At 43.0% G+C, this 22,252-nt stretch overlaps 1 protein-coding gene across 1 annotated transcript in view; it reads left to right on the top strand.

The window, feature by feature from the left end:
- The window catches only part of CFAP52 (cilia and flagella associated protein 52), a 36,281-nt gene that overhangs the window by 3,394 nt on the left and 10,635 nt on the right, over positions 1-22,252 (top strand). The window contains exons 2-9 of the mRNA XM_067714869.1: positions 3,100-3,299; positions 3,686-3,822; positions 7,288-7,416; positions 9,955-10,054; positions 11,095-11,211; positions 14,547-14,647; positions 17,361-17,531; positions 22,005-22,153. Of these exons, the coding sequence (XP_067570970.1) occupies positions 3,100-3,299; positions 3,686-3,822; positions 7,288-7,416; positions 9,955-10,054; positions 11,095-11,211; positions 14,547-14,647; positions 17,361-17,531; positions 22,005-22,153 (1,104 nt within the window). The remainder of the gene's footprint in view (positions 1-3,099; positions 3,300-3,685; positions 3,823-7,287; positions 7,417-9,954; positions 10,055-11,094; positions 11,212-14,546; positions 14,648-17,360; positions 17,532-22,004; positions 22,154-22,252) is intronic.

Raw genomic sequence — 22,252 nt, 5'->3', positions numbered from 1 at the left:
CTGGCTTCTCTTGTTGCGGGTTGCGGAGCCGGGCTCTAGGCGTGTGGGCTTCAGTAGTTGTGGCACGTGGGCTCAGTAGCTGTGGCTTGAGGGCTCTAGAGTGCAGGCTCAGTAGTTGTGTTGCCCAGACTTAGTTGCTCCGCGGCATGTGGGATCTTCCTGGACCAGGGCTGGAGCCCGTGTCCCCTGCATTGGCAGGCAGATTCTTAACCACTGCACCACCAGGGAAGCCCTCAAGTAGTCTTTAAAGTTGGGTAGGAGTCGGTGAATAAATATCCCAGGGAACACATATAGGGTGAGCCAAGGAGGAAGGGGGAGAGTGTGGGGTCAGTTGGGGAATGGCAAACACTTGGCTGGCTTCAGTGTCATGGACTGGCAGGATAGTACAGTAAAGAGAGCCTGGGATTCGATTTTGGAGGCCTTAAACACCAGGTAATGGAGTTTAGTAGCTCTCACATGGAAACAAATCAGAAGCAAAAGCAAAGCCCCTTTTATCATGGTGACACTAGCACCCATTGTAGAGTTACATGATAGTTTATGGGTTTTAACTTGAGGGTGTAAATATGTAAGTGTACTTGAATCTTCCAGGCACTGTACATTTTCAGTTCTCTCTCCTATAACACTGTCTGATTCTTTCTCCCTCTAGAGAGACAACCATTATCCTGGAGTTAGTGTACCCTTCCCAGCTATGTTTTAAAATTTCACTATATATGTAAAATATTAAATATACTATATGTGATATACTGTATATAAATTGTATATGTTTACATGTTCTTATATTTTATAATCTTTTAAAAAGATTAATCCTCTCTTTTATTGCACATTTGAAACCTGCTTTTTTTCACCCAACATTACTTGGGTGATGATTTAATTTGCTTTAAATATCTATTTCCCTGTTGATGGGCTTTTATTCATTTACCACTTTTTACTAATATAAACAACGGCACAGTGAACACCTTTGTACATGGCCCATAAGCACAACTGCAAGTATTTCTCTAGGTTATATACTGAAGAGTAGATCTCGGTCCTAGGATACGTACATGTATTCAATGATGCTCAATACGGACACATTTTCCAAAGCAATTCTACCAATTTACCCTCCCATTAAGCAGTCTGTGAGTGTTGCCTTTGCTGCACATCACTAATGCCTGGCACTGTCCGCCTACTTAATTTTAGCCATTAGGATGGAAATGAAATGGTATCTCGTTTTGGATATAATTTGCATTTCCCTGGTCACTTGTGCAGCTGCATATCTTTCTATGTGTTTTCTGGCTTTTGAATTTCCTCCATCATAAATTGCTTCTTCATAGCCTTTGCTCATTTTTCTGTCAGGCAGTTTGTATTTTTCTTATTGCTTCATGGTAGTTCTTTATATATTCTGCTGGGTATGATTCTCTGTCTGTTATTACGGACATTGCAAATATCTTCTCCTGGTTTGGGTTTTCTTTTCATTTTGTCTTTTGTCATTAGTTTTTAATTTTTTTTTTTTTTTTTTTGGCTGTGCCACGTGGTTTTCAGGATCTCAGTTCCCGGACCAGGGATTGAACTCGGGCCACGGCAGTGAAAGCCCAGAATTCTAACCACTAGGCCACCAGGGAACTCCCAGGAAGTTTGTGATTTTTAACATAACTGGATGCACATATTGGCCTCCGCTGTTAGGATTTGCTCTTTTGTGTCACGTTCTAGTCATTTCATACGACTTGTATGTACATTAAGTCTTGTTTTTCACATTTAGGTCCGTGATCTATCTGGAATGTATTGTTTGTGGATGGTGTGAAGTAGGGATCTAAGTTTACTTTTACCCTATGGATAGCCATATGATTGTCTATAAGGAGGCTGCAATGAGAAAAACTAAGTATACATTTCACAAGGACAAGATCACCCCCAGACACAAACCTTAGTACTATGAGAACTGACTGCAGAAAAAAGGAACGATGATCACAATGAAAGTGAAAGAAATCATTTATTCAATTAATATATTTGGCTGTTTGAAGAAAAAAAATCTGTCTAGCTACTGGAATCACATTATGCATCAAACCAAATTCCAGAGGGAGTTAAATATAAAAGCTGAGTTCATTAAGGACCAGAAAACTATATTAATAAATATCTGTGACTCTTTTGATGGGGAAGGAAATAGCAATTAAAAAAAGATGTTAAACTACCAAGAAGTAAACAAAATAAATGTGTGAGATCTTTATGAAGAAATATTAGAAATGTCGCCAGGAGCATAAAAGGAGACTTCATGGAAAAACATATCCTGCTTTTAGAAAGGAAATATAATGTATTATTATAAAAATTGTTTTTCCTTAAATTAATCTATACATTTAATGCCACTCCCCTAAATACAAACATGAGTTTTTCAAGTACTCAAGCTGACTTTAAAGTGTATATTGTAAAATAGATATGAAAAATAACCAAAACAATTCTGACCAAAGATGAGTAACAAGGGAGGACTCATGTCTATTTCATATTAGAACATATTACTAAGATTTATAATTGTTGAGGTGGTTCTTGGCAAATATCTGGAGGATTGGGGTCTCACTATGAGAAGTCCTGGGATTCTTCAGCCTGCCAGAGACTTAGGACGAAACCCCAATTTTTATCTTTACCAAACTTCTGCCCAAGGTAGTGAATTCACGTTCTCCCTATGGCTATGTGCTCACCCAGACAGGCTTCTCCTGCTTCATGTGCTCTGTGCTTATCAGAATTACAAACACTGGACCTAGGTCTGAAGTGGGGTTCCTGGACCAGCAACAGCAACACCAGCATCACTTGGGAGCTTGTCGGAAATGCAGTATCTCGGCCCCTCCCCAGACCTAAAATCAGAATCTGCATTTTAACCGGAGCCCCTGGGGACTTTTATGCACCTTAAAGTTTGAGAAACTTATATATTATTAGACCAACCTTCTTGTCAGTGGAATAAAATTACCTATCACCCCTCCCTGACACACACACACACACAGCACACACACATTTTAGTTGAACTAAGGCTTATTTCAAAAGCGTTCTTTTGTGCTCAATTTAAATAAAAACCACCAGCCACTTCTGCCCCTGACTTATTTTTTAATTTTTTACTCTTATTTTTAATCTCTCTTTTAGGACATGTCCCCGCTGGTCTAAAATGCCATCCCGACCAGGAGCATCTGGTTTATCCTCTGGGTTGCACCATCCTCATTCAGGCACTAAATACTCAGGAACAGAATTTCCTACACGGTCATGGCAACAATGTCTCCTGTGTGACCATCTCCAAGAGCGGAGTTTACCTTGCTTCCGGACAAGTCACATTCATGGGCTTCAAGGTGAATAAACTAAAAAATCATTCATTCTCAATAGATTTAGCAGTGCCTCCCAAGAAAAACTGCTCACTTCAGAATAGCTCTGTGCTACCCTGTTTACACCCTTCCTCCTCTTCCTTTGAACCCTCTCGGAACTCATTTTCATCCTATCAGGCTGAGAGCGGAGGAACCTGGTGGTTTTATACCCGATGGTGCAACTTGTGACCGGTAATGCTCAGAAACAAACGTCCCTGATTACAACTGTGTCCATCTTGTTGCTGTCGTGTTTGTAAGACCTGCTCTAATTTCTAGAAGAGTGACGAATGATTATTTCTCACCGAGAGGGGTAGCTATCTCTTGCAGTTCTTTCAAAGCCTGTCTGTGATCTGACAGTGTATTCTTGCTCCCAGGCGGATATCATTTTGTGGCATTATAAGAAAAGGGAGCTGATTGCTCGGCTATCGCTTCACAAGGGCAAAATCGAAGCTCTGGCCTTTTCACCAAATGATCTGTACTTGGTATCACTAGGAGGCCCAGATGATGGAAGGTAATGAACTAAGCATACTTACCTATTTTCCGCCCTGCATATTTCTAGATGTGTTAAGTACCCTCTCCTTTCTAACATTCTCTGTTTGCCCATCTATAGAGCGTGTGTGGTGTGAAAACGCTATGACGAAAATATTATGGGATGCTGATTCTCAAGCCTGGCAGTGCATTGAAATCAACTGGGAGTTTTAGAAAATTACTGAGGGTTGGCTCCACCTTCAGAGACTTTGACCACTCGGCCTTAAGAGTTAGAAAGACTTCCCAGGTGATTCTAATGTGCAACTAAATCGAGAACCATTGCTGTAAAAGATGACATCATCTTGTCACCATAATTCTCATCATAGACAACAGCTGATTTTTTTTATTGAGCACTTACTATGGGACAGGTGTGTGCTGAGTCACTTGACTTCATTATCTCATTTAAGCCTCATGACAACTCCATGAGGTGGGAGCTATTGGGACCATATGACTGATGAGGAACTAAACTCACCAACTGCTAAGTAGCAGAGCTGGGGGACAAACCCTGGCAGTGTGACTCCAGAGGTGGCATTTTAAATTTTTTAACTTGCCTCACCAAGACATGATCTTGGCGCTCAAGGATCTCACAGTCAAGTTTAGTAGGGAGAGAATAAATACAAATGAAATTGTGGGGGGAAAAATATTTCAAAGCCTTATATTAGGAATAAAAATCAATGTAGTACCTATTCCTGTGTTAATGCTAAAGGAACATCATTTATAGAAGAAAAATAACACCTGAGGTTTGTGTAGGATTTAATACTTTGGTGCACTTTCACAGATATTTTCTTGTTTGAGATCCACAGGTTAATTACAATGGAAATTTACATCTGTGTGTACTTGTATATTGACCGTTCTCTTAATATATAGCAAATCAACAAAATCATCACGAGATTTCCTCCTTTCACGGTCATTCTCTTGCTGTGTAAATAATCAGACTTCCCTGGCTTATCCCCATTTGACTGTTTTGGGTTTTTTTTTTTGTAAGAAATGCATCCAGAAATCAGCTATTAACATTCTTAGCTCAACTTAAGGCAGTTGTTCTCAATCTTGTGTGCACATTGAAATCACCTGAGGAAATAAGACCCCTGATGCCTGGGTCCCAGCCCCAGAGGCTTTTCAAGCCTGGCAATTATCACCCCCCACCCCCAGACCCTGCTGAAGAGTTGCTAAGGCTAGGCCTTGGGGGGAGAATAAAACGGCTCCTTAACCAAGACTAATCTGCAAAACTGTCATCTCCTCTGTAAGTTTAAGCTTGATTTTAGGCTCTCGAAGATTTGCTTACGGAAAACTGGAGATGTTGAGAAAAACATTCTCAAGAAAGTTTCTTCTCGAAAGAAAAACAAATTTTGCTGTACTAGGAAAATGCAACATGCCCATCCCTGAATAGTCACGGTGGTGAAGAGCGTGGGGTCCTGTTGATTGCTTCTGTATAGTCATGGGTCAACCCTGACCGTGTGGGAGGGTCCATTCTACCCAAACCACCTGGCGTCTCCACAGAGGGGAAGAAACAGAAGGGATGCTGGGAACTAGAGTGGACACTCTAGAATTTGCATATGCATACATTTTGAATATTTTGTAACCTATCTGCGAAGCTTTTGCATTAATGTTATTGTACTATCAGTGTTGTACTACAACCTGCTTTTGACTAACTTTATACCAAGGGTATCTTCTATGTGTATATATGTAGACAATACCTATCGCTCTTTGCAGCAACTGTATGCTATTCAATTGTATGGATCTGCTGGAATTTATTTGGCCAGCTATCTATGTTGGTGCCTTTTATTTATTTTTAAATCTTAAAATTGTTTTTGAAAAATTAAAGCTATACCTGTTCATGGTTTATAAAGCAAGTGTGTTGTCCTACTATGCAGAAGGATTCAAAATTTGTATCCCCTCCACCATGAAGAGTTCGACTGTCCAGAGGCACTTGGATTCTTTTTTTTTTTACAGCCCTATTGAGATACATTTCACATACCATGAAATCCACCCATTCAAGATGTACAGTCAGGTGGTTTTTAGTACAGTGGTTAGTTGAGTGGGTTTGTTTGTTTGTTTGTTTGTTGCCAGAATACTTCCCCAAGGACATTTTTTACGTGCTATATCGTACAACCTTTGCCACAAAGGTTTTAGACCATTTTCAACACCTCAAAAAGAAACCCAGTGCCCATCAGCCATCACTCCCAATTCCTGCTCCACCACTGCCCCTGCCCCAGCCTCAGGCAACCACTAACCTATTTTCTGTGTGTATAGATCTGCCTGCTCTGTATGTTTCACGTAAATGAAATAATACAATATGCGGCCTTTTGTGACTGTTTTCACGTTGTGTGGATATACCACATTTTCCTTACCCATTCATTAATGTATAGACTTTTGGGTCATTTCCACTTTTAGGCTACTATTAATAATGCTGTTAGCAACATTTGCGTACAAGATTTTGTGTGGATGTACATTTCTATTTCTCTTGGGTATGAGGTTTTAACAGTCTTTTTTGATATTGGTTCCTCTAGTTTTTTACAACTTTTAAGTGACATGCATCTCAATTTTTCCACGTTAGGTGGTATCTATCAACTTCCTACTAAGAAAAAGAATTCATAGCTCTTATACTATCTCCTTCCCCCTGCCTGGCGATCTTGGTTATACCTTTATTTAGACCACCTGTGATAATTCATTCCACATGTAGAAAATTTGGGGAACATAGGGAGGCATGTTTTTACATTAACCAGGTTTGTACCATCTGCATTCTTTTTCTTTAATACTCTGACCCCAGTGTTTAATGTAACACCCCACACACACATTTTTGATATCATTAAGCAAACACTACTCAGTTTAGGACTAAACTGTATGACTGTACTCAGAAAGATGGAAAGGTAACCTACAACCGCACTTCTCAAAGTGTGGTCCCCAGACCACCAGCATCAGTGTCACCTGAGACTCTCAGCCTCCACCCCAGACCTACTGAATCAGAAAGTCTGGGGGTAGGTCCTAGCACTCTCTGTTTTACTAAGCCCTCCAAGTGAATCAGCTACATGTTCAAGTTTGAAAACACGCCTATGTCATCCCCTTTATTGCTTCTAATTAATGATTTTTTTTTTTTCTTTTTGCTGGAGTACTTCCCCAAGGAAATTTTTTTACAAGAGATAAATGAGTGGTAAACTTTTACGCCCTGCCTGTCTGAAAATCTCTTTAGATTTAGCATCAGACTTGATTGATAGGCTGATGGTTTTCCAGCCTCATAATCATTTTCCTTCAAAACTTTTAAAATGTCACCCATTTATCTTCGAACCCAGTGCGATTGAGGAGACGTCTGGGGGGCAGGGGGGCGGTGTAATTCTTTTGTTCCTCTGTAAGTAACCTTTTCATTTTTTCCCTTCTAGAACCGCTAAAAGAGCCGTTTCTTATTTTGAAAGCCTGTTTTCCCCTGACTCTCTTTGTCCTTTCGTCTGGGCAGTGTGGTGGTGTGGAGCATAGCCAAGGGAGACGCCATCTGTGGCAGCCCTGCTGCCGGCCCCAACGTCGGGAATGCCACCACGGTCATCTTCTCCAATTGCTGCGATGAGATGTTTGTCACTGCTGGAAAGTACGCATCCGCCGTCAAGGTGTCCAGAATTTGTAAATCACTCCATTTGCTTGCACAGAAAACATGGTCATTCCAATTAGGGTGAACGTGGCTTTCGTCCTGGAAAAAGAACTTCCATCTTAATTTTCATGATTTGGGAATCATTAAAAATCCTTTTAGCTGAAAGTCTTTTTAAATATGGTTATTTGACCATTCTGGGCTTCCTACCGAAAAGGTTCTGCTGATCTGCTAAACCCATTTCAGGCTCTGGTCTGTTGTGACAGATAACACATTGCCCCCAATCAGTGCTCGCAGGGTCATTTGCCCAGTTGCACCGATTCACTTACTGGTTGATGTTTCTTACCACCTGCGCTTAATTTAGATCTCGTGAAATGAGAGTTTGCGAAAGAACTGCACCAGCAAGTTTCAAACATTTGACTATCAGCCATATGCGATCATTTCTGGTAGGGTCAGCATCGAGCAGCTAAGCGGGTGGGGTACCAAGCTGAAGGTCTGAACAGAGGCCTGCATCTGTCTAACAGAAGAACTTAATTTACAGGTTCACCTATCAGAGCCCTGTTTGGAGTTTGACATGAAGGTTAAACCTACATAAAAGCATCCCCTTTCATGTCACATATCAATTCGCAGGTCAGAAATCTGAGGGTAGGGTTGAAGTATATGTTGGTTGGAACGATCCTTTTCAGCCCACCTGTGGTCTCCCATCTGTGAAAGGTGCATGTCATTCGTTACTTTTCCAGCCAGAATAAAGAATCTGTGCTGTTTCCTGCTCCCACCTTGTGACATCCGGCATGCATCTGTTCCGTGGCTAATTACGAGGAAGGATTTATCCAGAGGCCATGAAACTAACTGGCTGGCATGAAAGCCAGCCCCTAAGGAGAGAATCTTATCAGGACAGTTCTCTGATCCTAAAGCAGCTGACCACGTCCTACCCTGACTTTGGGGGGTCACTGGTGGCCGTGAAGCTCAACTCCCTTCAGGTTTGCAGAGTCGTTTGCCTAAAACTTTTATGGGGGTGTCTATCTGCTCTTCCACAGGTGATTGAGCAGCAGGTATCAGCTAATTCTGATGTCTGCTGATAATGTTTCTCCAGGAGTCAAAACCTGAATTTAAACCAAAAAAAAAAAAAAAATTTTTTAGGACAATCTTTATTATAGGTCTGCTTTAATTTCTCGTGACATTGGCACCTGAGAAAAAGTTAGCACTCTTAAATAATATTTCTGGTATGTACCCATATACACTGGATTCTCCGTGATGGTCCCAATTTCAGGTATTCCATTATACTGACCCCCATGAGATGTCCTGCAAATTCCAGTATTTCAGCATCCAAATGACGTCTACCAGAGAGGCCATGGAAAAGCTGATTTTTTTCTTAGTTTGCAAAGTACATTCAAAATATCAATACTATTGAGCACTTACTAATATGTGTGTGACTCTGGGTGCTAAAAAAAAAAAAAAGGAAAACTAAACTTGATGAACTGTATTTTAGCATTAATCTTTTCTGCTTTAAGATATTAGCTGAAGTCTTTGTGATGTTAACCATGATATTTTTAAACAGGTGTTCAGAGTAACTTAACATACAATGATTAAGTAGCGAGTATGTGCCGAGTCTCATCTGAGGTGTTGATGCTGTTTGGCATTTAGTTGCCCTGTCTCATTTCTCCTTCCTTGTAGACAGGACTCTCCATAAGGTAGTCCTTCCCTTTAAAATTTTTCCTCACAGGCTTCCCTAGTGGCGCAGTGGTTGAGAGTCCGCCTGCCGATGCAGGGGACGCAGGTTCGTGCCCCGGTCCGGGAAGATCCCACATGCCGCGGAGCGGCTGGGCCCGTGAGCCATGGCCGCTGGGCCTAAGCTTCTGGAGCCTGTGCTCTGCAATGGGAGAGGCCACGGCAGTGAGAGGCCCGTGTACCGCAAACAAAAAAAATTTTTTTTCCTCACAACTCCATACCTTGAAAGAAACATCACTTGATGAATTTTGGTTTGCTTTGCTTGTTTATTCCTATGTCTCTGTTTTCACCAGTGGATAGAGTATTTGCTTCAAAGTGAGAGAGAGCTGGGTGTGAATCCTTGCTCTGCTGTGTGTAGGCTCTGCGTTTCCTCATTTGGAGAGTGGGGGATCATAAAACCTACTTCGCAGGGTGGTTGTGAGCATTGAATGGAATACAATCATCCCTCGGTATCCCTGGGTTATGCATCCGCAGATTCAACCAACTGTGGATCACGTACCATGTTTAGATCTGCAGTTGGTAGAATCTGCGAGTGCGGAATAGCGAATGCAGAACCCGCGGATACCGAGGAGGACCACCTGTGGGCTATGAGCATGCGCGAATTTTGGTGTCCGCTGGCGGGTCCTGGGACCAATCCCCCGTGGATACCAAGGGACGACTGTATCTTGGGTAGATCACCAGGCTGTAACAAATCCCCCGAAATACCTAGTTCTCTTCCTTTCAGCTTCTCCTTCAAGGCACTGCAGGAAACAGAGAAGAGACGAAGTGTCTATTAAATGGGTATCCATTTGATTGCGGGTTTCTTTTCTCCAGTGGGACAATTCGAGTATGGGAACTGGATCTCCCAAACAGAAAGATCTGGCCAACCGAGTGTCATACAGGACAAATGAAAAGAATAGTCATGAGTATCTCAGTGAGTATTACTCTAAGTGTTATTTTAGGTAGCTGTTAGTACAAGTTCCTATTAACAGTACCGACCAAGATAGGTGTCTGTGCGTGTATGCATGTGTGTGTACGTGTGTGTAGGTACACGTACCTAGGCTTAGGGGTGGGGAGGTGAGGTCTGGACATGGGGGACATTGACTGAGGAGGCACAGGTGAGGGAGCTCCCGTGAGAAACTGGAGAGGCTGCCTAGACGCAGCTATGGGGAAATCTGTTTCAGTGGGACCTGAACTGCCATCAGACCCCAGGAACCTGCCTCACCTGGAGGGAAGCAACGTAGCCAGGAGGTACTCAGAGCCCCCAGCACCTCCCTTTGCCACCTATGTTATTTCTGCACCGGAAATAAAGTTTCTGACAATGAAACTCCTTGTTGAAATGCAGTTTCCTCCATAAGGAGGAATTATTCGTATGTTTTTAAGGTGGATTCAAATATTCATGCATATAACCCCATTCTCCACTTCCTCTTTTTTAATGCATACTCATTTTATGAATGTAGACTTTGAAATAGGAGATAAAGCAAATGCACATTCTCTCTGGAGGAGCACTGTTTCTCCCTAGGAGCCCTTCGGAGGTGTCTCGGGATGTGCAGGCTAACAACAGACACAGGTCAACTTCCGGTGAAATGCACAGGCTGCTTGGAGTCTAATGTTTCCTCCAGTTCTGAGTTTGGCCCTATTGTGCTCCCCTCGAAGCTGTTCTTACCCATCTTTGAGTCTGAGGAAACAGGAGTCGCCATAAGGACCTTTGTAGGTCTTTTTTTTTTTTAACTTTTTATTTTATATTGGAGTATAGTTGATTAACAATGTTGTGATAGTTTCAGGTGTACAGCAAAGTGATTCAGTTATACATTTTCCCATTTAGGTTGTTACATAATATTGAGCAGAGTTCCCTGTGCCCTTTGGAGGTCACAGTGGGGTTCAGAGAAGGCTCATCCCCTCCCTGATCAGGGGCTCGTGCACATCATCGGGGAAAACCACGTCTTCAGATTTCGTTTTCCCTCTGATCCCCAGATGGCCCATGATGATAGCTTTTTCTACCTCGGCACCACCACTGGAGATATTCTAAAGATGAACCCTAGGACCAAGCTGCTGGCAGACACTGGGCCTGCCAAGGACAGATTCAGTCTGGTGAGTAGAGACCATCAAAGTCTGCTCTGCCCTGACATTTTCTAGTGATTTCTTCCTGCCACTGTGAGCACAGACTTCCGTTAAGTGTCTGTGGAGAAAAAATGACGAGTCTGTGATGGACCCAAGGCCACACCTAAATTTGCAAGGTTAAGTTGATTAGTTCGCTCAAGCCCTCCTCCCTGGTTTATATTCAGGGCAGAGGTATTCCTACGTGTCCTCAATTAGGGATCAGAATCACACCTTTCTTTCCCTCATCTTCAAAGCTCAGGGCCTGTGGCTTTGTAACCACGTTGGTTCCAGCATTTGGGCAGCCTAGTTGCCATGTGTAAGAGACATGTGCTCTTTCATTTACAAGATTATATATCATTTTATTTTCTAATCGAATAACCAGATCTTAGATTTTAGCCTCAGCTGACATTTTAAGTCATGAGCAAGACGTAGAAATTGTTCATTGTTTATATTTGCAGAATTCCTAACAATTCAGATTAAAAGTCCAGTGAGAGATTTTGATATTTAAACCAAAATAAAAAGCCTACAATCAAAGGGTAATTGGACAGAATAAGTGCTGTTATTTCCAGTGTCCCGGAAAGTTACAAGGGCTGTTTCTACTAAACTTTGAATTTGAAAGCTGCCAGGTTCTGCACCTGCCTATCTCATGTCTGGTAATAGAACAGAAGGTTCTAACTAAGCTTAGATGCATTTCCACTTAGCCAATAGTCCCAAGAAGCTTTGAAATATTGCATCATGTTCCCGGGAAGACGTTAGAGTTTTCTTAATCACATAACTGTTTACTATTCCAGCTTTTAAGGAGGTGCATAAGAATGAGAGAAAGCTCTAGTATAGGTAGAGAAGAGTCTAGAAATAACCCCACAGGAGATCAAGGTATAGTCCAAGCCAGTGTTTTTCAAATTATTTTTAGGAGAGGGATTCCAATATATTCAACAGATGAAAGCAAAGCAGATCAGGTTAAAGGAGTGAAAGGCTCAGAGCCCTGCCAGTTCTGACTCCTGAGATACCTCCAAAGGGCTCCATGAAACACTATGGGAGGGGCTTCCCTGGTGGCGCAGTGGTTGAGAGTTCCGCCTGCCGATGCAGCAGATACGGGTTCGTGCCCCAGTCCGGGAAGATCCCACATGCCGTGGAGCAACTAGGCCCTTGAGCCATGGTCGCTGAGCCTGCGCGTCCGGAGCCTGTGCTCCGCAACAGGAGAGGCCACAACAGTGAGAGGCCCGCGTACCGCAAAAAAACACTATGTGAAAATTCTGATCTGGACATTTTTGCCTCCCCACCACCTGGGATGTAAGTGCCTCTCCAGAAAAGATGCTGACTGTCTTAGTGTTCCTCAAACCTGTGGCACTTAAGTCTCCTATGGATGCTGTAATACCTAATTCAGGTCCAATGGTAAATTCCATAAAGCAATGTTTCCAAGATGCCTTTTACACAAGCGGAAAGAAAAGAATTCTTTTAGGACAAAGGGATAGGAGGTATCACTGAAGACATTTGGTTTGAATGTCAAGTAATCTCGGGCAGTTACCCATTTTGAAACTCTACCGAAATGTTTGCTCTATGTGTTGTAAGTCTATTATACTTCAATAAAAAACAAAAGACTAAACACAAACAAACAAAAAAACGTTTGCTCTGTGGTTAGAGAGATAAAGAATTGGAATGGTTTCAAATGGACAGACAGCACTGGTAGGCATACAGCACTGAAATGAAGAAGATGATTATAATAATAATTTAAACAACAGTACATACTCAGTGAATGTTGAGGGGTCAGACATGGAGCATAGCACCTTTCTTGTACTCTCATTGGAGAGGGTATCTGATGAGATATAGGTACCACTGCAACTGTGCTTTACAGATGAGGAAAACTAAAGCACATGCCATGTAAGATCTCATGGCTAACAAGTAGTAGAACTGCTACTGGAAGCCCAGCAGACTGGCTCCAGAACCTGTGCACTTGAACAGTATCATCTATAGTTGCAAAAAAGTTTATTTAGAAATTACACGTATGTAACTTCGAAGCTCTGTGAAACTCTATCCCTCGCTTCCCTAAGTCCCTAAACAAATGCTAAAAATATTTAGCATTCAGGGTTGTCTCCTCATGGGCCAGGCATTCATCCCATGGTCCTGCTCCAGCACTTTTGGAGCTGGGGGTGGGATGCAGGAGAGGGCAGCATGCAATTCTGGTTCATGCCTTCATATTCCTGAGCCTTGGTTTCCCTTCTCAAGCATCATGGAATGTCTTTTGAGCCAGAACAGGCAAAATTCAATTTAAAGTAACTTGAAGGGACATAATATTTGTTTTGTAATATCCAAACTTCATTAAGACACAAACCTCTCAAGTCACTAGCTATATTATTATTGAGTGTTTTAAAATAAAATATTGGGGGACTTCCCTGACGGTCCAGTGATTAGCACTCCACGCTTCCACTGCAGGGGGCATGGGTTCGATCCCTGGTCGGGGAACTAAGATCCTGCATGCTGCATGGCTTGGCCAAAAAAAAAATTTTTTTTTAAAGAAGATATTGGTCGCGCACATTTTCAGATTAGAACTTCATAGAAGGTGATACAAAATGACCATCATACGTCCCCAGACTTTGAAGATGGCTTTGACTTTAAATATGTTTCCTATTACAGGTAAGATCACAGACGGAATGCTTTAGTTCAGAAAATACAGTCACCAAACCATAAGGGGTCTCCTGTGCTTTCTTTGGATTTCAAATACAGTCTCTTTGCATTCTAAGGGTTAAGTTCTGGTGAAAACGGTGGCACCTGAGGAACTGACGTTGCTGGGGTCGTGCTTATGTCTCTGCGCTAACTGCATTTGGGTGGATGTAAAGTGTTAATTTTTAATATATTCAGAATGCACAGGTGGATTTAAAGGCAAGAAGCTTGGTGCAGCGTGTTTGCTGCTTCCTGGCACACGAGCTTGTTGTTGGCACCGAGGCGTCTTAGCCAGCCTGGGGGTACATCACAGGCCACACCTTGCTTAGCTTCATCCAGGGCAGCAACAGCGTGGCCCTGGCCATGCCCATTGTGTCAGGTCACACATAGATTCTTTTTTTTTTTTTTTTTGCGGTACGCGGGCCGCTCACCGCTGTGGCCTCTCCCGTTGCGGAGCACAGGCCCCGGACGCGCAGGCTCAGCAGCCATGGCTCACGGGCCTAGCTGCTCCGCGGCATGTGGGATCTTCCCAGACCGGGACACGAACTCGTGTCCCCTGCGTTGGCAGGCGGACTCCCAACCACTGCGCCACCAGGGAAGCCCATCACGCATAGATTCTTAATGCTGAAACCGTTTGGCCTTTTTCTTAATGCCCTTTCTCCCCCTAGGGAGTGTCAGCTATCAGGTGCCTGAAGATGGGGGGTTTATTGGTGGGCTCCGGAGCCGGATTGCTGGTCTTCTGTAAAAGCCCCAGCTACAAACCCATCAAGTAAGTTCCAGACTCCACAGGGTTTGGAGGGGGAGAGACCCTCTAGAGGGAGGTTTGCTTAAAGCCGGGAACTAAGTGATATTGGCAAAGTGATATTTGGTTAAAGAATCTCATCTTAGAGGGAGGAGAGATGGGGATATATGTATATGTATAGCTGATTCACTTTGTTATAAAGCAGAAACGAACACGCCATTGTAAAGCAATTATACTCCAGTGAAGATGTTAAAAAAAAAAAAAGAAAGAAAGAAAAGAAAGAAAGAAAGAATAAGATGTGTCTTTGCCCTTCCAGAACTTACAGTCTGGTTTGGGGATAAGGTAGACAAACATGAAAATGTCACTATAATATGAGATGATATATAAACACAATCTCATGGTCCCAACAAAGTAAAATATATAATGAATGTTGCAGAGAAGATTACAGAAGGGAGTGATCTTGTTGGGATGGAAAGACACGTCCCAGAGGAGCAGAGGCAGCTCTTGAACTTAGCTTCAGCAGAAGCCAGATATCCCTAGACACGCTCCACGTGGCCTCTAGCTCTATGTATATGGATAGACATTGGAGAAACGAGTATCACCTGTTTTCATGCAGATGAATCTGTATTGAGCGCTTGCTATGTACCAGGCACTATTTTAGGTGCTTGGGAAATCAATGAACAAAGCAGAGAAAAAAGAAGGAAAAAAACCATCCCTACCCTCATGGAGTCTACGCTCCAGCAGGAGGGAGACGACAATAAATAATAAACAAAATAAACAAGTAAAGTACACGGTATTAGAGAGCGATGAGTGCCATGGGGATAAATGAGTAGCTTGTGGAGGAGGGGGGTTAGGTTTTGAAGCAGACGGGACAGGTTGCAACTTTAAATTCAGTGCTCAGTGTAGGTCTTATGGAGAATATATTGGGACCAGTTTTGTGTTTGTATGAAGGGGAATAAAAAAAGGGGGAGGCAGCTTCAGAGCAGTGTTGGGTAGACTCTGGACCCATGAAGTGAGTATAGGAAATTAACCCTTTCATTTTTTAACCCCTTGTTTTTAATACACAAATGGACCCATTGTAATGAAGATAATTAGACTCAGAGTAATGATTACAGGGTCGGTGCTATAAATGTCTGCAGGATAACCCTGTGTACCAGCAAGGCTCAAATTGGATACTGTGATTTCCTTCTCCTTGGGTTTGTAGGTTGAGGAAGCAGCCCCCAGGAGAGGTCATGGAGGTTAGAAAGGGAACTCGGATGCTTGTACAGACGGCTGGGGGTCAGAGGTCCTGGCCTTGCCCCTGTAGCCCTGGGAACACTAGCACCTTGTATTCTTTGCAGCCCAGATGCCAAGGGTCAGTGTTTCTCAGCTGCCCTGTATGGGCTCATGTAGGGTTACCTCCGTTATCTCCAGCTGCAACCCTGTAAAGGAGGAATTATTCCGTGGTTGAGTAAACTGAGGCCCAGAGGTTTCTAACTTATCCAAGAGTCACAGAGCTCTAGTTAGTGAAGGAGCTGGGATATGACTTGGGTTCTGTCCTTTCCCCCTTAACTGTTCTGTGTCCCAACAACAAATGACTCTGTAAAATACTGCATTTCCCATGCTCGTTCCCTGCACAAGAACCCTCACTGTATTTTCATTGTCAAAACTAAGTTAGTTGCAGAGCAAGGTTGGGTTTCGAGGGCCTCGTTCATTTATATATTCTTTTTTTAAGAAAAGCTCATACTCAGTAAACATTTGGGGAGCAGGGGAATCTGAAATACCTGAAAGGTGGAAGAAGAAAAAATGACCCCTGAAAGTTCTGGCAAACATAGCCACTATTAACACTTTGTTATTTCTTCTTGCCCGTGTTATTCATATACATTTTAAAAGAATTGTACTTTTTTAATATATAAACTTTTGTATTCTTGTCTTTTACTTAATGCAAACATCATAAATAGTTTCAGTATTACTACATGATCTTTTATGGTGGTAAAACATGTATACTCCATAACCTTTTTTTTTTTTTTTTGCGGTACGCGGGCCTCTCACTATTGTGGCCTCTCCCGTTGCGGAGCACAGGCTCCGGATGTGCAGGCTCAGCGGCCATGGCTCATGGGCCCAGCCGCTCCGCAGCATGTGGGATCCTCCCGGACCGGGGCACGAACCCGTGTCCCCTACATCGGCAGGCGGACTCTCACCCACTGCGCCACCAGGGAAGCCCTCCATAACCTTTTAAACATGGTTTTAGTGGCCAGGCAAATACTTTTTGAAGTCACTGCTCCATAGATCATTTAACCATTCCAACACAATTGGATACTTAGGTTGTTTCCAACTTTTTACTCTTTTAAATAAGGTTATACTGACATTCTTTGACATAAAGGGTTTTCCCCCTGATTTTAGGATTATTTCCCAGAAACGGAATTAATAAAGTGTTTAATTAATTGGCATGGTCATTTGTGCCCATTTGCTTGCCTAGAATGTTCCCTCTATCTAAATCCTACCTGTGTTACATGACCCATTTCAGACCACATTTCACAGATAAGGTTCCCTGACTATAGTAGGCCATGTGGGCCTCTCCCTTTGCTTTAAGTGCCATGTGGGCACTTAATATTGTAACCCCTGCCTTTCCAACTATGCCGCCTCCTCAAAGGCATGTCCCAGGTCACACACCTGATATGTGTCCTCTGTAATGCTTCGGACAGTTAATAAATACGCATCGATTGAGGAAATCTGCTTCTCCTCTTGCTTCTCCTTAAAGGAAAATCCAGTTACAAGGTGGCATCACTTCTATCACACTTCGAGGGGAAGGACACCAGTTCTTTGCTGGAACAGAAGAATCACACATTTATCGTCTCACCTTCACGGATTTCAAAGAGACTCTCATTACAACTTGTCACTTTGAAGCTGTTGAGGACATCGTCTTTCCATCGTAAGTAGAAGACAGTAAAAATGATAAGAACGTGGAGATTTGGTGCTGTGTGTAAGGACATGTAATTTTATTAATATACTTTCAATACCAGCTAACATAATCGATCATGATAAGTCATAATAAATTATTTTTTCTCCTGAAATGTTTCTATTGTAGCGAATTATTTTAATAGGCTTTCTATTGCCTTTACCAAGCAGCTACCTTCGTTTCATAATTCAAATTTGGGCCTCTTTAGAATGTTGGCTTTTCTAGTAAATCCATCATGGAAATGGTGAACAGACTGGCAAAACTTTTCTATGTTTTCCCACTGCTGTCTGGAGAAAAGCTTAGTAGTGTCTTTTTTCAAACATCTTTCGAGTCATTTGTTTGCACCTCTTGGGTCTTCCAGATTTGGCATGCTCGATGGCAGTGGTCATAAGATTGAGTCCTTCTGGATCTCGTTGCTGTATATCTTGGTGAATCCCTCAAAAACCCAGTGAAACAAATAACCATCAGCAGTTTTAATATCAAAAAGAGCTACAGTCAGAGTTTGGCATTATTTGAATTTGAAACCTCTTTTGTCTTTGGTGAGATTTGTTCCATGAGGTTGGTCACAGTTTTTGCTCTGAACTTCCTCAGTGTTTCACTTGAATTTACAAAACTCAAAGTCATTGTTCTATAGGTAGCAAGACTCTCTTTGAAAACTTGATCCTTAAGATCACAAAATGTAGTTTTGGTTCCATGAGTCTTTCCAGGTTTTTTTTTTTTTTTTCTTTTTTTTTTGCAGTACGCGGGCCTCTCACTGCTGTGGCCTCTCCCGTTGCGGAGCACAGGCTCCGGACGCGCAGGCTCAGCGGCCATGGCTCACGGGCCCAGCCGCTCCGCGGCATGTGGGATCCTCCCGGACCGGGGCACGAACCCACGTCCCCTGCATCGGCAGGCGGACCCCCAACCACTGCGCCACCAGGGAAGCCCTCCATGAGTCTTTGTGATTAGGTTCTCCCAAATATTTCTATTAGTGAAAATAGCTGGTGCCTCCCATTAGGTGAATCTTTATTTGAAAACTGGTCATTTCCTTTCTGTATCACTTTTCCTCTCTTTTTCTAAGGAGCTTGGTAGAATCAATCTGTAAAATTATTTGGTCCTGGTGCCTTTTGTAAGGGTAAGTTTTTAAATACCTTTTCAATTTCTTATGGAGTCTTTATTTAGGTTTTGTACTTTTTTCTTTTTTTTTAACAGCTCTATTGAAATATAATTTACGTATCATAAAGTTCACCCATTAGAGTGTACAGTTCAATGGTTTTTCTAGGGGCATATTTACAGAGTTCTGCAACCATCACCATAATCTAATTTTAGAACATTTTATATCCCCCAAAGAAACACACTAGCAGTCACTTTAAGCCTATAAGGTTCAGCTTTCAGCCACCCAAACTGAGCACAGTTGATGAATGTACTGTGCTCAGCTAAAGGTAAAAAACTCTCTTAAAAAGGTAAAAAAAAAAACTCTCAAATTGATCCCCTGAGCTCTGTCCTCAAAAACAGAATCTTAAAATTAAAAAAAGAAAGAAAAAAAACAGTAGAATTTTTAAAAAGAAAAATAGTATATCCTCTCTGGTCTCTGCCTGCTTTTTCTTCCTTTTGAGGTTTCCCCCCTACATGTAGAATGCAGCTGGCACACAGTAATTTGGGCAGTTTTTAAATTTTAATTAATTAATTTTTTGTTGCACCACACGGCATGTAAGATCTTAGTTCCCCAGCCAGGAATCGAACCCACACCCTCTGTGGTGGAAGCGCAGGGTCTCAACCACTGGACCGCCAGGGAAGTCCCTGCATTTCTTTTTTAATAAATACATTTATTTATTTATGGATTTATGGCTGCGTTGGGTCTTCGTTGCCGCTCTCGGGCTTTCTCTAGTTGCGGAGAGCTACTCTTCGTTGCGGTGCACGGGCTTCTCTTGCGGTGGTTTCTGTTGTTGCGGAGCACGGGCTCTAGGTTCGCGGGTTTCAGTAACTGTGGCTCGTGGGCTCTAGAGTGCAGGCTCAGCTGTTGTGGCGCACGGGCTTAGTTGCTCCGCCTCATGTGGGATCTTCCCGGACGAGGGCTTGGGCCCGTGTCCCCTGCATTGGCAGGCGGATTCTTAACCACTGCGTCACCAGGGAAGCCCTGTCTTCAGGATTTTTGGTTCTTATTGTTGTTCATTTTATCTGGCTTTTATAAACGTTATCTGTGGGAAGTTTGTGTGACCACTTCACTGCTCCAACATCACAAGCATATGTTTCTGGATATATGCCCAGGAGTAGGATTTTATTTTATTTTATTTTTTTGACTGTGCCACGCAGCTTGTGGGATCTTAGTTCCACGACCAGGGATTGAAGCCGGGCCACGGCAGTGAAAGCTCTGAGTCCTTACCACTGGACTGCCAGGGAACTCCCCAGGAGTGGGATTTTAGCTGGGTGGGAAGGAGCACACATACTTAGTGTACCATCTTGATCCAATCAATTTGGAACTTAATCTCTCAGATCCTAAACTCAGGAGGTTTTTGGACTAGGCTTAATTCCTGAGGAAGTGGACTGTCCATCTCGGGGAGGGAGAATTTGGTAAGTTCTCTAGGTAGATTCATTCCATGATACTTGATTTTCATAGGAGTCCATATGCTTCTTTAAGAGCTCATGTTGGGACTTCCCTGGTGGTACAGTGGTTAAGAATCCGCCTGCCAATGCAGGGGACACGGGTTCGAGCCCTGGTCCGGAAAGATCCCACATGCCGCGGAGCAACTAAGCCTGTGCACCACAACTACCGAGCCTGCACTCTAGAGCCCACGTGCCACAACTACTGAAGCCCTCGCACCTAGAGCCCGTGTTCTGCAACAAGAGAAGCCACAGCAATGAGAAGCCCACACACCGCAACGAAGAGTAGCCCCCGCTCGCCGCAACTAGAGAAAGCCCACGAGCAGCAACGAAGACCCAACACAGCCAAAAATAAATAAATGAATTAAAAAGAAAAAAAAAGAGCTCATGTTCCCCCAAGGAGGAGCTCATTCACTGAAGGCAGTGTCTGACATAAAACATTTCTTATTTCAATAAATATTACCACTCCAACGTTGGTTTGATTTGATCTCTGTTAATCAGAATTGCCAGGAGCAAGGAGCTCCTGCTTTCCTGTTCCAGCACTTGCTGTTTCTTTTTTTAAAAAAATATTTATTTATTTATTTTATTTGGCTGTGCCGGGTCTTAGTTGTGGCATGCATGCAGGATCAAGTTCCCTGACCAAGGATCGAACCCAGCCGGGCCCCCTGCATTGGGAGCGTGGAGTCTTAACCTCTGGACCACCAGGAGAGTCCCAGAGCTTGCTGTTTCTAGGTGGTAGTCCAGCATCATAATTTTACCTCTGAGTCCCAAAGCTAAGTATGTGGAAATGATCCACTTATTTTTCCATTCATTCCAAAGTGAGTAGATTTTAACCTCAGAGAGAGGGACTCTCTTTTTATGGATGTGCTTATGCTGATAGGTAGGAATTTCTTGAGAGGTATTTAAATCTAAAAGCCCAGTCTCCACAAGGACTTTAGCTAGAAATGCATACTTTATTTTTCTGGACACGCCCTGTGGCATGTGGGAATTTAGTTCCCCCAGCCAGGGATGGAACCGTGCCCCCTGCAGTGGAAGCGGGGAGTCTTAACCACTGGACCACCAGGGAAGTCCCTAGAAATGCATACTTATAAAGCAGATGGTCTTTATTGTACCGTGGTATGACTCCTTTTTCTCAAATTGGAATAATCTGTAATTTTTTGGACGTTTTTCATTATATTTACGAGTGGTCCATTGGGGGGAAAAAACCCAACAGACCAATTACTGTGGGTTTTTCTTCCTTGTTCACAATCTCATATTTTCTCATAACTAAGCAAAGAAGTATTTTGGGTTGTCTGCAAACATGAATTCTAGAACCCTTGTCGTTTTCTTCTTTGAAATTTTAACAAGATTGTCTCCTTTACAGGAAAAGGTTTGTTTAGTCTCTTTTAATATAAATATTCCACAGATGTATTTCTTCTCATGTGTTACTTGCGATCAACAGGACACTGAAAGACTTTTAAATTGGCATTTTCCTTTTGAGCAACTTTGTCCCAACGCTTCGTAAGAAAAAAGACTATGAAAGATTTTTTTTTTTTTTTTTTTTGGCCGCACCGCGTGGTTTGCAGGATCTTAGTTCCCCGACCGGGGGTTGAACCCATGCCCCCTGCAATGGAATTGCAGAGTCCTAACTGCTGGACTGCCAGGGAAGTCCCAAGACTATGAACGATTGTCCACAGGTGGTTTGAGGGCATCACATGCCATTTTACACAAAAAATCTGTAAGGCCATCAAGCTTGAGATAATAGGTGTCTAAAGGCATCCTTCCCTCCATCCTCGTGAAGGCCATTTTAGTGTCAGACCGGCACCTGAGAAACACTGTGCATCTCGTATGGCTGCATCCCTTATCCTCTTGGTGGCTTCTTTGCAGTGGCACCGCTGAGCTCTTTGCCACCTGTGCCAAGAAGGACATCCGGGTGTGGCACACGCTGTCCAACAGGGAGCTGCTGCGGATCACTGTGCCCAACATGACCTGCCGTGGCATCGATTTCATGAGGGACGGCAAGAGCATCATTTCCGGTAAGGTCGGCGTGCCGGGGTTTGGCTTCGGGCTCCGGCTGTGGCTTTGGTTCTCGTCATTCTTATCCTACCAGGCGCGACACGGGGATGACCTGGAAC

Source organism: Pseudorca crassidens, chromosome 19 (genome assembly GCF_039906515.1).
Source record: "Pseudorca crassidens isolate mPseCra1 chromosome 19, mPseCra1.hap1, whole genome shotgun sequence".
Lineage (NCBI taxonomy): Eukaryota > Metazoa > Chordata > Mammalia > Artiodactyla > Delphinidae > Pseudorca > Pseudorca crassidens.
This window is presented reverse-complemented; position numbering and strand designations above follow the sequence as displayed.